The sequence below is a fragment of the Pygocentrus nattereri genome, chromosome 17 (assembly GCF_015220715.1).
Source record: "Pygocentrus nattereri isolate fPygNat1 chromosome 17, fPygNat1.pri, whole genome shotgun sequence".
In the NCBI taxonomy this organism is placed as follows: domain Eukaryota; kingdom Metazoa; phylum Chordata; class Actinopteri; order Characiformes; family Serrasalmidae; genus Pygocentrus; species Pygocentrus nattereri.
This window is the reverse complement of record NC_051227.1, coordinates 4215861-4229019: the sequence shown is the minus strand read 5'-3', so window position 1 is coordinate 4229019 and position 13159 is coordinate 4215861. Positions and strand designations below refer to the sequence as shown.

At 42.3% G+C, this 13159-nt stretch overlaps 1 protein-coding gene across 7 annotated transcripts in view; it reads left to right on the top strand.

Annotated features, from left to right (window-relative positions):
* gria4a (glutamate receptor, ionotropic, AMPA 4a) overlaps positions 1-13159 on the top strand; it is a 126549-nt gene that overhangs the window by 43187 nt on the left and 70203 nt on the right. For all 7 annotated transcript variants that reach the window (XM_037546359.1, XM_037546361.1, XM_037546360.1 and 4 more), the window contains exons 3-4: positions 304-543; positions 13149-13159. The exon at positions 13149-13159 is cut by the window's right edge and continues 174 nt beyond it. In XM_037546359.1, coding sequence (XP_037402256.1) covers positions 304-543; positions 13149-13159 — 251 coding nt within the window. The remainder of the gene's footprint in view (positions 1-303; positions 544-13148) is intronic.

Sequence of the window (13159 nt, the reverse complement as noted above, 5' to 3'; positions counted from 1 at the left end):
TCTGGTTCCCATCACCACCACTGTAAAGAAATCTGAAACCATTTCACAACAAACCACTCTGAATCACTCTGTTTACATCTCACTGAATTGAGAGGTGGAACATTTTTCTTAAGTTAAGACTGCCAAAGTCAAATGTGACAGAAATTTCTGTCAAATGACAGAAAATGCATGTGAGTCACTTCCTGTGTGAAATAAGCTTTCTCTGGTGTAAAATCACTGTAACCCTGACCCACTCACACCACCTCTCTCTCTGCCTCTGTTTCTCCCTCTCTCTCTCTCTCTCTCTCTCTCTCTCTCTCTCAGTCTGTTCGCAGTACTCGCGGGGTGTGTTTGCGATTTTCGGCCTGTACGATAAGCGCTCCGTGCACACCCTGACCTCCTTCTGCAGTGCTCTGCACATCTCGCTGATCTCCCCCAGCTTTCCCGCTGAGGGGGAGACGCAGTTCGTCCTGCAGTTACGGCCCAACCTGCGGGGGGCGCTCATTAGCATCCTGGACCATTACGACTGGAACCGCTTCGTCTTCCTCTACGACACCGACAGAGGTAAGACACAGAGTGATATACATGTTACTGCTGTCAACAATGGTAATGGTCAGGCGAGAACATTGTCTGTTGGTCCATTCATCATGTTAACAGAAGCTTTGGAACGCACTATGGCTGTGTTCAAATCTGAGGGCAGCTGTCTCGACACTTTGTTACCTGCACTGTCTCAGTCAGAGCCTTAGAAGGCAGCGTTGTCCACTGTTTCATTGCTGGTGTTTTCTGCTATACACAAAGGATTGTGGGATATGTAAGGCAGTGAAGGATTCATCTATACTACCTTCAGAAAATGGCCAAACAGGGGGTACCAAGTCACACAATCATCTAAGCTTTGGCTCTATCATCAGGAGCTCGCAAGTTCAATCCCTGGCGATGCCACAGCCATCCGAGGCTGGAGGTCCAAGAGAGTACAGTCAGACCCAATCACCTCCCATCATCTAGCATGGTGCTAGCTGGTGTGCAATGATGTGCAAAGATGTTGCGACGAGCAGTTCAGAAAGATGTAGTGGAGCCTCATGGGTCCACCTTCACTTTCCGAGCATTGGTGGTATCATGGGATTGGAGGAGATCTAGCTAGTTTATTGGAATTGGATACGACTACATTGGAGACAAAATTGAAAACAATCAAACAAACAAAAAAAAAAAAACAGCCAAACAAAGGAACCTCTACAGACTGCAATTTATAGAAACATTAGATTCAGAAATGACTGGCTGCCTCCCAGCGTTTGTTACGTTTCAGACAAAGCCAGCATGTCCCCAAAAGTATTCAGACAGTCCTTCTACTGAGTGAGTTCAGCTACTTTAAGGTTACGCTTTGCTGATACAGCTTGTATAAACTCCATAGAAAAGTGCTGAACAATAGAATGGGACTCTCTGGAGCAGCTGGACATGAGCCTAAAGAGCCACTGCTGTCTTCTACAGCCCAGATTTAGTTTAGTTTATAACTAATAAACAAATGCATACTACATAAGACTCTGCACTTCATTCAACCACCATCATTATACATCATATAACTACCAAAATAATAACACACACATACTCAATATCTAGAACCTTTTGGGCATTTCAGTACTATCATGTTATCAAAACACTTATTGATTACTGGAGTTTGGGCTTTAAGGCTATTATTTATAACTGAAAAACACTGTAACATTCTGGGGAGACTATGCATAGGACAAAGTATACAAAATGTGAGATAGTGGCAATTTTTAAAAACATTGCTCAATTTTTCCCATAGAAATAAATGTAAGTCCTTATTTGGGCAGGCAAACGAGGCTGCGGTGCTCTCAGGCCGCTATCAGATGACTCAGCTAATAGAGATAAGCAGAGATGTTGTGATCTGTAGAGGCCAGGGTGAGTATGTGTGTGTGTCGGGGGGGTCTCTCAGGTGGTGCAGGTACCGCTGGGTATGACTCAGATGTATGTGTGTGTGTGTGTGTGTGTGTGTGTGTGTGTGTGTTCCTCGGCTGGCTGTTTTCTTAATGACCAGTTTCTTCACAGGAAGCTGGCAGTAACACTGAGTTCAGCTGCAAGTATTGATCATCTACTCTAAGTGCGCATGTGTTACCAAGCCAATGTATAAGTAGGCTGCAGTGTGGAACCTTCTAGACAATCACAGAAAGCCTACTAATTTCTGTGGAAAGCATATTTGTAATTGAATAGTAATTTTATTGGATAGAATCATTGTATGTAACTGTGTCCCAATTCAGGGGCTGCATCCTTCGAAGACAAAACATATGGAATGACTTTTACTGTCTTTAAGCTTTGAATGTCCCCATTTGATCAAGAATGGCCAAAAAACTTTGAGGTGCACCAGTGTCAACACTGTTAGATAACCCATAGGGGTTATGATGCTAGAAATTAGCGTGTTTATTGCAGGATCTCACAGATGGCATTTATCTTACAACCCCAATTCCAATGAAGTTGCGACGTTGTGTAAAACATAAATAAAAACAGAATACGATGATCTGCAAATCCTTTTCAACCGATATTCAACTGAATACACTACAAAAGACAAGATATTTAATGTTCAAATGGATAAACTTTTTTGTATATTTGTTTTTTGCAAATATTCACTCATTCTGAATTTCATGCCTGCAACATGTTCGTAAACTGTTAGACTATTTGCTCACGGAGTTGTTCATAAAGTGCTGAACCCCGCCCCGTCCTTGCTTGTGAATGACTGAGCCTTTCAGGGATGCTCCCTTTATACCCAATCATGACACTCACCCGTTTCCAATTAACCTGCTCACCTGTGGAATGTTCCAAACAGGTGTTTTTCAGAGCATTCCTCAACTTTTCCAGTCTTTTGTTGCCCCTGTCCCAACTTCTTTGGAACGTGTTGCAGGCATCAAATTCAAAATGAGTGAATATTTGCAAAAAACAATAAAGTTTATCCGTTTGAACATTAAATATCTTGTCTTTGTAGTGTATTCAATTGAATATAGGTTGAAAAGGATTTGCAAATCATTGTATTCTGTTTTTATTTATGTTTTACACAACATCCCAACTTCGTTGGAATTGAGGTTGTATATTTTACTGAGTTCTGAACGTTTACAACCTGACCTGATGGCCTAACTGCAGTAGTCACAGCTCACCACTGCATGGCTGTATATCTTGTAAGCAGAAAGCAGACAGGCTGTATCCAGCTGAGTTGAGCTTAATGGCTGTAGCTAATGTTGGAGAATGACAGAGTGTTACAGTCGTACAAACTGAAAGCTTTAACAAGCTACACTAAGCACTCACACACACACATTTTGTGCTTCAGGGTTTCATTTCTCTCCAGCAGGCTGGGGCTCCTGAGTTAAAGTGACCATTTTCACGTCTTTCCTTTGAATGTACTCGATCAGCCAAGACATGTCATCTTTATAAATAGGCCAACATAAGACACATGAATAAAAACACTGGTATGAGCAAAATTTTTCAGCTTTTACATTTTTTTGGTTGGGGATCTTTACCCAAGTTTTTTCCCAGTTTAGAAATAAAGAAAAACTTTATTTTTGGCAAAGACCTTTGAGAGAACCTTGAATGGCAAGAACCAAATGACCCCTTGACTAAATTAGGCTTATTCTCTGACTCAAATCCCAGATAACCAAATTGAGGTTCTTATTTTTGACTTTATTACAAGAAGAACCAGTGCTTGGAAGAAACAGTTGTTCTTGGAACAGTTGAAGGTAAAGGGGGGACAGGACGACAATCAACATGAACAGACCATTAAGAGGCCTGAAGACAGTTCCACTGGTTATCTCTTCCTGACTCAAGATGCTGTTAGGAGTGCAAAGGTCCACTTTCAAACTGTTAATTGTTATGTCAGCTGAGACACCCGAGTTGACTAGCATCGAACTAAGTGATGGGGAGAGCATGGGACGTCTCCTGGCCATGGATGATTGTGGCATCTTGAAGGATGGACTTGCAATATCCCAAAGATAGGGCCATCCTTAGTCCATGCTGTAGAGATATATCCATTGTCGAGAAGTTGTACAGGCATTGCAGGTCTGCCCCCTGCCTATTTGCACCTATAACAACTGCCATTTTGCTGCCAGCTTTGAGGCATACTTCATCAAACTTGGATGGATAATGGAAACTATGGGGCATGACCACTCAAGCCATGTACACAGTCCTTCTCACCAGTGTGAACACAGATTCTTTATTGATTGCAAAGAATCCGGCTAATTGAGAACCATTTGTCACTGTGTCTGCACACTGTGAAATTAGACCTCTGCATTTAACCCATCCGTGCAGTGAAACATCCACATACATGCGCACTAGTGAACACACACACTAGGGGGCAGTGAGCACACTTGCCCGGAGCAGTGGGCAGCCCTATCCACGGCACCCAGGGAGCAATTTGGGGTTAGGTGCCTTGCTCAAGGGCACTTCAGTCATGGACTGTCAGCCGAGGGCATCAAACTGGCAACCTTCCAATCACAGGGCTGTTTCCCTAACCTCCAATCCATCATTGCCCCCATAATTGCCTGGTGAGGCAAGCCTAAGGCACAAACTTGAAGAAAAGCTCAGAGACACTTTTGCATGTATTGCTCCAAAACTGAAGAGCCAGTTAACAAGCCATCAAATCCTGTTCCTTTTCAGTCCGTCTGTTACAAAGTCAGCACAGATCAGACGCTCGCAGATAAAAAGAGAAGGTTACTTGACAGCTTGGGACAGTTACAAAGAGCATAGTCAGGACAGGCCAGGAGCAGTACCAGAGAGCAGGATAGCCAAAACATGACAGACATCTACAGAAAAATTAAAACCAGTCCAGATAATACACAGCAATCAAATCCAAAAGGGCAAACACTCAGCATGAACTAAAAGGGGTTGGCAATATTTTGCAACGAACTGAACTAAAGTCTAACGAAATATAATAACAAACAGATGTAAAGATCAGAATTCTGGTGAGGAGGAGCGCTGGAATGTATGTTCATTGGTAGATGGTGATGTTAGGGGAGTCATGTGATATCCCACTGACTCATGGGAGTTTTCTAGGCAGTCAATGGACTCAAGTAACTCTGCAGGAGGCGTTATGTTCCGCTAGTTGGGAAATGTTTCAATGTTGGGAAAAGAAGATTTGCTCCTTTAAGTAAGCACTACAAGTTGTTCTTGGTACACAGTCTGTGACAGGAGGTGCTGCACACAGTGCCCGTAGAAATAGAGAGAACTCCAAGCTGCATATCCTCTGTTGTTGCTGACCCAGATACAACATGAGAAACTATATATACAAGTCTATTTCAGACTACTTAACAACTCGACTAATTGGTGGAGTGTAATCTTCTATTACTTGTTAGCTACATCATCCTAGTGGCTCGGCTGGGAAAGTGTTTACTGATTAACTATATTTGGGTTGAGGGGAAAATTGGGTAAATTAGATTCTTTGCCAGGCTATTGCATTAAATACACTGTTATATATCCCCTGCAGTTCCTCTCAAAAAACTACGGGTGTCAGCATGTTAAAAAGCACTGGGACACTTGTTTAACCACACACACAGATACTCGCACACATAAATGATCATGAACGTTCCCCAAACCTCTCTGCCACATTGTCAGAGTAAAAGGCATCTCGTCTATAGCTGGAACGGTTTGTGTCGTTATGTGAAGCCGTTTCATCTTTTATAATGGCTGATGGAAGTGTGAACAGACACATGGAAATTGCCTGTTAGCTGTGTGATCTCTCTCGCTCTCTCTCTCTCTCTCTCTCTCTCTCTCACACAGACTCACTCTGGGCATCAGAGTTGCAGTCACAGCTGCCTCTCGTCTCTCTAGCTGTGTATCAGGGGACGATTGTTGTATACACACCACATGGCACTGCTGACAGAGCCAGGCTGAGTGTGTGTGTGTGTGTGTGTGTGTGTGTGTGTGTGTGTGTGTGTGTGTGTGTGTGTGTGTGTGTGTGTGTGTGTGTGTGTATGCGCGCGCCCATCCCTTTTTCCCCACCTTTCTAAACCTGCGGACCCACTTTGCGAAGGAAAAGCAAACAATGCCCTCTTCCCCAAACCCCTCCCAAAGGAAATGCAGGCAAATGTGTTGGAGTCCTGGGAAATGGATGCTCGTAATTAAATTACATTTGATCTGCAGTGCTTCTTGACATATTCCACCTCCACACTCTGCTACACCCTCCGCATTCCCTTCCTCATCTACTGAGGAATTAGGAAGCCTCATGCACTGAGTCAGTGGGATACAAAACTGTCCTGAGATTTGTTTTCAAGAATAATTATATTTATCCCAGAATGCTAACAGGCCTTAAAGTAAAGTGAGTATGCCTTTACAAGAACAGGAAGGGCTACTCTGAGATTTCTCTCCATATAGCCTGAAGATTTCTTACTAACTGTCCCAGGGCTGATGTTTATCAGTGCAAGCAGATGCCAGTCAATGCCAACCTCTTTCTGGTACAGCAAGACTAGACTGAAACATTTTTGCCCACAGCATTCCACAGTATCCTACAGTAAAGTACAGTATGCCACTGTTGTCCTATACCATCCCATTATTGTTACACTGCATCCCAGTGCTGTCCCACAGCATCCCAGTGCTGTCCCACAGGTTCCCATCATTGTCCCTTATGTTCTACTTTTTTCCCTCATGATCCCAGAACATCCCACTATGATCTCAGTGCTGTCCAACAGTATCCCACTGTTGTTCCACAATATCCCAGAGTTATCCCACAACACCCCAGTTCACCCATAATATTCCAGTGTTGTTCAGCAGCATTCCAGTGCTTTCCGTCAGGATCCCACAGCAGCCTACAGTTGCCTGTTGTCCCATAATATCCTAGTGTTGCCCCACATTATTGCAACATTGCCCCATAATATCCTGATATTATTCCACACTGCCTTAGTCTTGCCCTATATCCTAGTAAAACCTCATGGACTCCTAGTGCTGCCCCATAGTAGCCTAGTGTTGCCCTTCAGTATCCTTGTACTATTCCACTATATCCTAGTGTTGCCCCACAGTATCCCAGTATTACCTCGCAATATTGCAGTGTTGCCCCACAGTATCCCAGTACTACCCCTCAATATTGCAGTGCTGCTCCACAGTATCCCAGTATTACCCTACAATATTGCAGTGTTGCCCCAAAGTATTCCAGTATTACCCTACAGTATTGCAGTGTTGCCCCAAAGTATTCCAGTATTACCCTACAATATTGCAATGTTTCCCCACAGTATCCCAGTATTACCACACAATATTGCAGTGTGGCCCCACAGTATCCCAGAATTACCCCACAATATCACAGTGTTGCTCCAAAGTATCACAGTATTACACCACAATATTGCAATGTTGCCCCAAAGTATCCCAGTGTTGCCTCTTAGTACCCCACTACTGTTCCAGAGTATCCTACTGTAGCTTAGTGTTCTAGCATAATATCCCACTGTTGCTCCACAGTATCCCACAGTATCCCACCACAGCCCAGAGTTCTCCCACAGTATTTCACAGTTGTCCCACAGTATCCTTTTGTAAGTTCACTGTTGCCCCATTATATCCTATGGTGGCAGGATTTGTGTTCAGTGGAGTGTGAGTCGTAACCCAGAGCAGCACTGGTTCGCCACTAATCATCCACTCATCCGAGATCCCTCATTCTGAGTGGAAGAACAGGAGCTAATAGATCTGTTCTGTCCCTTTCTTCTCTACTTTTTTCCTCTCCTTTTTCCTTCCTCTCCACACCCCTCCTCTCTCCAGTTCTTAGCAGGTGTTGTTCATGTCAGCTCTGAAAGTGTTAGCATTTAAGCTTGACCTCTGCACCATCTTTGTAGCTCTAGCCTCCAGAGATGCCTTTGCTTTTGTTTTTATTGATTTTTCAGTCAATAGAGCTGTCGCTTTTCCCCTTCTAGCTTTAGTTTTTTATTCCCTTTTCCTTTGGTGTAGCTGCAGTGACCTCACCATGACCTCACACTTCAAATCTAGAGCCTCATAACCTCATCACTGCAGGACTCCAGTGTACATGCACAAAGACATACACTGTTAAAACACAATTATTAATTTATTTCTTTTTTGTCCTTTCTCTTTCAACTTTAGGACATACACTGTGTATAAAAGCTGAGTTTTATATAAAGTACCACAGGGGCTGGTAGTTGGGCCACTATTATTTAGTCTCTGTTCTCCCCATCTGTTGCCCTTTTTTGTCAGCATTGCTTCAACTAATCATTTATGTGCCAGAGACACCATATTAACATTTTCATGAATTGATATTTAATACACTCCAAATTGTTTATAATAGCTTCTTCAGAAACTTAGGAAACAATTATGGTTGTTGTGATTTTTATTTTTTAATATTTGAATTTAACCTTTAAATTAACTAAGCAAGTCAACAAGAGCATATTCTTGTGTACAATGCCAACCTGACAAAAGCTTAAAACAAAGGGAAATGTGGAAAAAGGATAAAATAACAATGAAAAAGTAACAGACAATCCCAGTGAGACAATAGTCAATTCCAAAAAAAAAGCTGATACCATAAAATGACAGTCAACAACAATGAACACTGTCAGAACAGACACATGATAGGCCAAAAATAAATAGAAACAGGTACCTGTATCATTATAAAAGTCCTTAATATTATTCCTAAAATGAGAAATTGAGATAAATGATTCCAGTTTTAATGTTTTGCGGTGTCTTCCAGCAGACTGAAATGACAAGGAGCATCACAAAGTGGTTTTTTAGGGACTTTTAGTTGAATGTGAAGGGTTATAACTAGCAGACACTGGCTGTATCAGGGTTTGGAAGTAGGATGGTGTTAGTCAGTCTATAAACTGCATCATCATTATCACACAAAGGAAGAATATCCATTTGAATCGGGGTGATTTTGGCTGCAAGAACGAAAGAGGAACATGGAAAACCTTTGACTGTAGCTTGATAATATGACTAGAGAAGGATGAAGAACTGTCAAATCAAATGTCTAGATATTTATACATTGTACCCTGTTCCTGGAAGGTGCCCTCATTTGTGTAGAATTTCCGACTGGTCTTTGAAAGGATTAATGAGAATTCAAGGTTGGCATTTTGGAGATAGCATTGATTGCACAGATTCATGGGAAGAGTCAGTAGTGTATAGGAGAGTATCATTAGCATGTAAACGAATGAAGGTATCACCAGCGGCAAGGAGAATATTATTAATTTACATTGTATTGCCAAAGGTATTCACTCACTCATCCAAGTCATTGAATTCAGGTGTTCTAATCGCTTCAATGGCCACAGGTGTATAAAACCAAGCACCTAGGCTTGCAGACTGCTTCTACAAACATTCATGAATGAATGGGTCACTCCCAGCATAGTACTGTGTTAGGACGCCACCTGTGCAACAAGTCCAGTCGTGAAATTTACCAGGAGAACGGTACTTGTCTGACTTCATTGTGACAAGTGTAAAGTTTGGTGGAGGGGGATTATGGTGTGGGGTTGTTTTTCAGGAGTTGGGCTCGGCCCCTTAGTTCCAGTGAAAGGAACTCTTAATGCTTCAGCACCAAATGATTTTGGACAATTTCATGCTCCCAACTTTGTGGGAACAGTTTGGGGTCGGTTCCTTCCTGTTCTAACATGACTGCGCACCGGTGCACAAAGCAGGTCCATAAAGACACGGATCAGCGAGTTTGGTGTGGAAGAACTTGACTGGCCTACACAGAGACCTGACCTCATAGACAGAACATCTTTGGGATGAGTTGGAGCAGAGACTGCAAGCCAGGCTTTCTAGTCCAACATCAGTGTCTGACCTTGCTTCTGGAAGAATGGCCAGAAATTTGCAAAATCACACTCGTAAACCTTGTGGAAAGCCTTGCCAGAAGAGTTGAAGCTGTTATAGCTGTAAAGGGTGGGCCAACGTCATATCAAACCCTTTGGATTAAGAATGGTGTTACAACCCCACAGGAAAGTCTAGGGGATACCGGGGCTGGTAAAATATGGTTTGGACGTGATGTTTGCAGCACAAACAAGACACGACTAGGTTAGCTTCTTATTCTAATTTATTATACACTAGGGATAAAGGATAAAGTACACTCAGGCTAGGACTTGAGTGAGACCTCCAAAACAATACTATGTACAATATTTACAGAAAAAAAATGGCAAATAATCTTGCTGTCTAAAGAACGGAATTCTGGACCTGGATGGCACTAAAGGAAAGAAATAATCAAAACAAACAAACAAGACAAAACTACCCTAGCCCTTTACCTAGTAGCAAAAACAATAAAACTATCTACACTAGTCTTCCCCATAACATAAATACATGCCTCCCAATCTATTTATTATGATTTAGTGATTGACAGAGGCCGGCTGGGGTCTACTGCTGACTCAGCCTGATATATTTTGCCTTACCTATTGACAGTGTTTGGGTTGCACATTAACAATCTCACTATATCATAAATGTTACTTCTTAACTGTTGCTCTCTAGAAGATGACCGCATAAATAATCTGCTGAATGGTGGTCTTATGGTGGTAAATAGCAGGTGTTTGTAAAAAAATTCCCAATACATTTTGTTGTTCCAACTTCATTATTGTTAGATGTCCATTAGCAGTGCTGCAGGCCTCCTGGATAAATAACCCAAACCTCAAAGCCTCAGGCCAGTAGACTTGCCTTATTACAGAAAAGTTTGTTTGGAAAGTTGATGTGATTCCAAACCTTCAGTGACGCTGCAAAATAAACCCTCCAGCTCAACTGTGCCTGGACTAAAGACAAAAAAACACCATGATCTCAGACAGAGAAAGAGAAAGAGAGAGAAACAGGATCAATGCTTTCTGTAAACACACAGACTGAAGGGTTTGTGGGTTTCTGTCTCCAGTCTGTGTTTGCTAAAGGGACATCTGGTGGTCTTATGTCAGACTGACACTTTCATGTGTGTGTGTGTGTTAAGCTGAGTGTACTCTACACGACTTTTAAAGTCCTAACATCCTAAAATCCTTACAGTTTCAAAAACAGGGACCATCTTACATTTTATGCAATTTCTTCCTAATTTGTAAGTCGTGCACTCTAGATGGGGTGAAATGAGTTTCGGCTACAAAAAAGAAACCGCAAGAAATGTCTTATGTCTCAACTGGGGATGGACAAGGACAGGTTAGGAAACACAGATGTCAATTGACTCAGATGTCAGCGCAGAAGAAGACGTAAACAACATAATGTATATGTGAATGCTCTTTTATTTGAAAGTGCAGCAAGTGAAAATTGTCCAGCTGAATGCTAAGCCAGGATAAAACTGGGAAGAGTGTAATGGAGGGTGAACAAACACACACAAAGCCCGTCCTCCATGGACACAATTTAGCAAAAACAGGTACTTCTCTAGTAGAAATTACAATAACAACAGTCCGATTTTGGCCAGGACTGTGGCTCCTCCCCGGGAGCCACTTTGCATGGTACAATGCATATTACAGATGTTACTATATTCTAAAGCAAGATCTGGAGAAATATTTCACTACAAACCTGCATCTGAGCTGAAATTGTAAAGACAGTGCCCTGATGTCTGTGTCAGGACATGATAAACACTACAAAGACTTTTGCCTACCTATGCAGCATGCAGTGGTCCACTGCACAAGTGATTGCATGCATGTCTCTTCTCTTTTTGTCGATAAATCTGGATCTAAAAATTGAAATCTTATGGCTAGAAGTGACCTGCCTACTATTCTACTATCTTCATTAGCACTGAGTGTTGGTTTCCCCTTGTTGCCTGTTCAATAAAAGAGCATTCACAGCACCTTCCAAGAGCCCCTGTGCATAGCCATTCCTCCCAAGCTCCCACAGGAGCGCAGACAGGTGGCAGTGTAAATAGTGTTTTTACAGATGTGCAGGGTACCCACTGACAACCACTTACTCCATGACAGATGCTGGATTTTGAACTTCATGCTGGTAACAGGTCTTCTTCGTCTTCCTTCTTTGGCCCAGAGAATATGATGTATTTCATTTCCATATACAATCTGAAACAGTGGATTCCCTTTGCTGCCTGTTCAATAAAAGAGCATTTGTCCACATTTACCATCCCTCCCACATGGTCCTCTATGCTTATCACAATATCTAGACATTTTAGAGCAACATATGCATTCAAGACATCTTTCTCAGAGATTCAGAGGAGAGGTTGAAACATTTTCATACAACTTATTGGAGCCTGTTACAGGCATCAAATTTGAAAAACAAGGTAAAATATCAAATATCATGTTTCTATAATGCATCCAGGTCTGTTTTTATTAGCATTTCATATGCTGTCCTTTTTTGGAATTGACATTTGTAGTAACTTCATAACTTTAGATGCAGCATAAAACAAGTTGCTATGTATCAACTGCTGCTTGGCTGAAACACACATGAAACTGCTGTGATATGAAGGAGACTAATTTCAAAAGAGACTGATGGCAGCAAGAAAAAAGACTGATGAAAAAACAAGTTCAGGCGACAAGGCGATTCTGGTGCTCAAAGGTGATGCATGAGGCTGCGCTAACCTGGTAGCTAATGTTAGTGTTTAGTGATTCTCTCTAACCAATCAATAGTCTGCAGTGTCTGTACATCACCTTTTGTAATCAGCTTAGCTCTGCGAACTTCCATGATTGTGACACCAAAAATAGTAGCAGGTTCCAGTAGCATAGGACACCAAAAAAAGGCGAGTCGAGTCAAGCTGGTTCCTTGCAGTGGAAAGGCAGCTTTACAGTGAAAGGAAGGTTTCTTAACTGATCAGATTGTGTTATTGGATCTGTTGTATGAATATACATATCTTACTGTCTGTGCCTCTTTGGAAAAAACCTGCAGGAAATTAATCACTGGCAGGTACAACACTGATGTTCCGTATGTCAGTTTGGGAAGGACAACACACTCCACGCACTCAACGAATATTAGATTACACACATACACACACACACACACACATACACACACACACACACACACACACACACACACACTGATGGACAGATTGCTCCAGCAGTGAAACTAAGAGGCAGTTTAGAGGCCATCTGTTGCTCTTGGCCTCTGTAGCACACATACTCAGCCTCGGTATGTCCACAGCGATGGCTGACAGGATGCCGGGGGCGACTGGAGCAGGTAACTAGGCAACAGTCCAAAATATGATGCATTGTGTAGGAAGCTGCCCGTGTAACCACAGCCAGGTTTGTGTGCTTAACACAAACTTCCCACTCTGTCTGTGTCTGTGTACATTTGTGTAGGATATGCCATC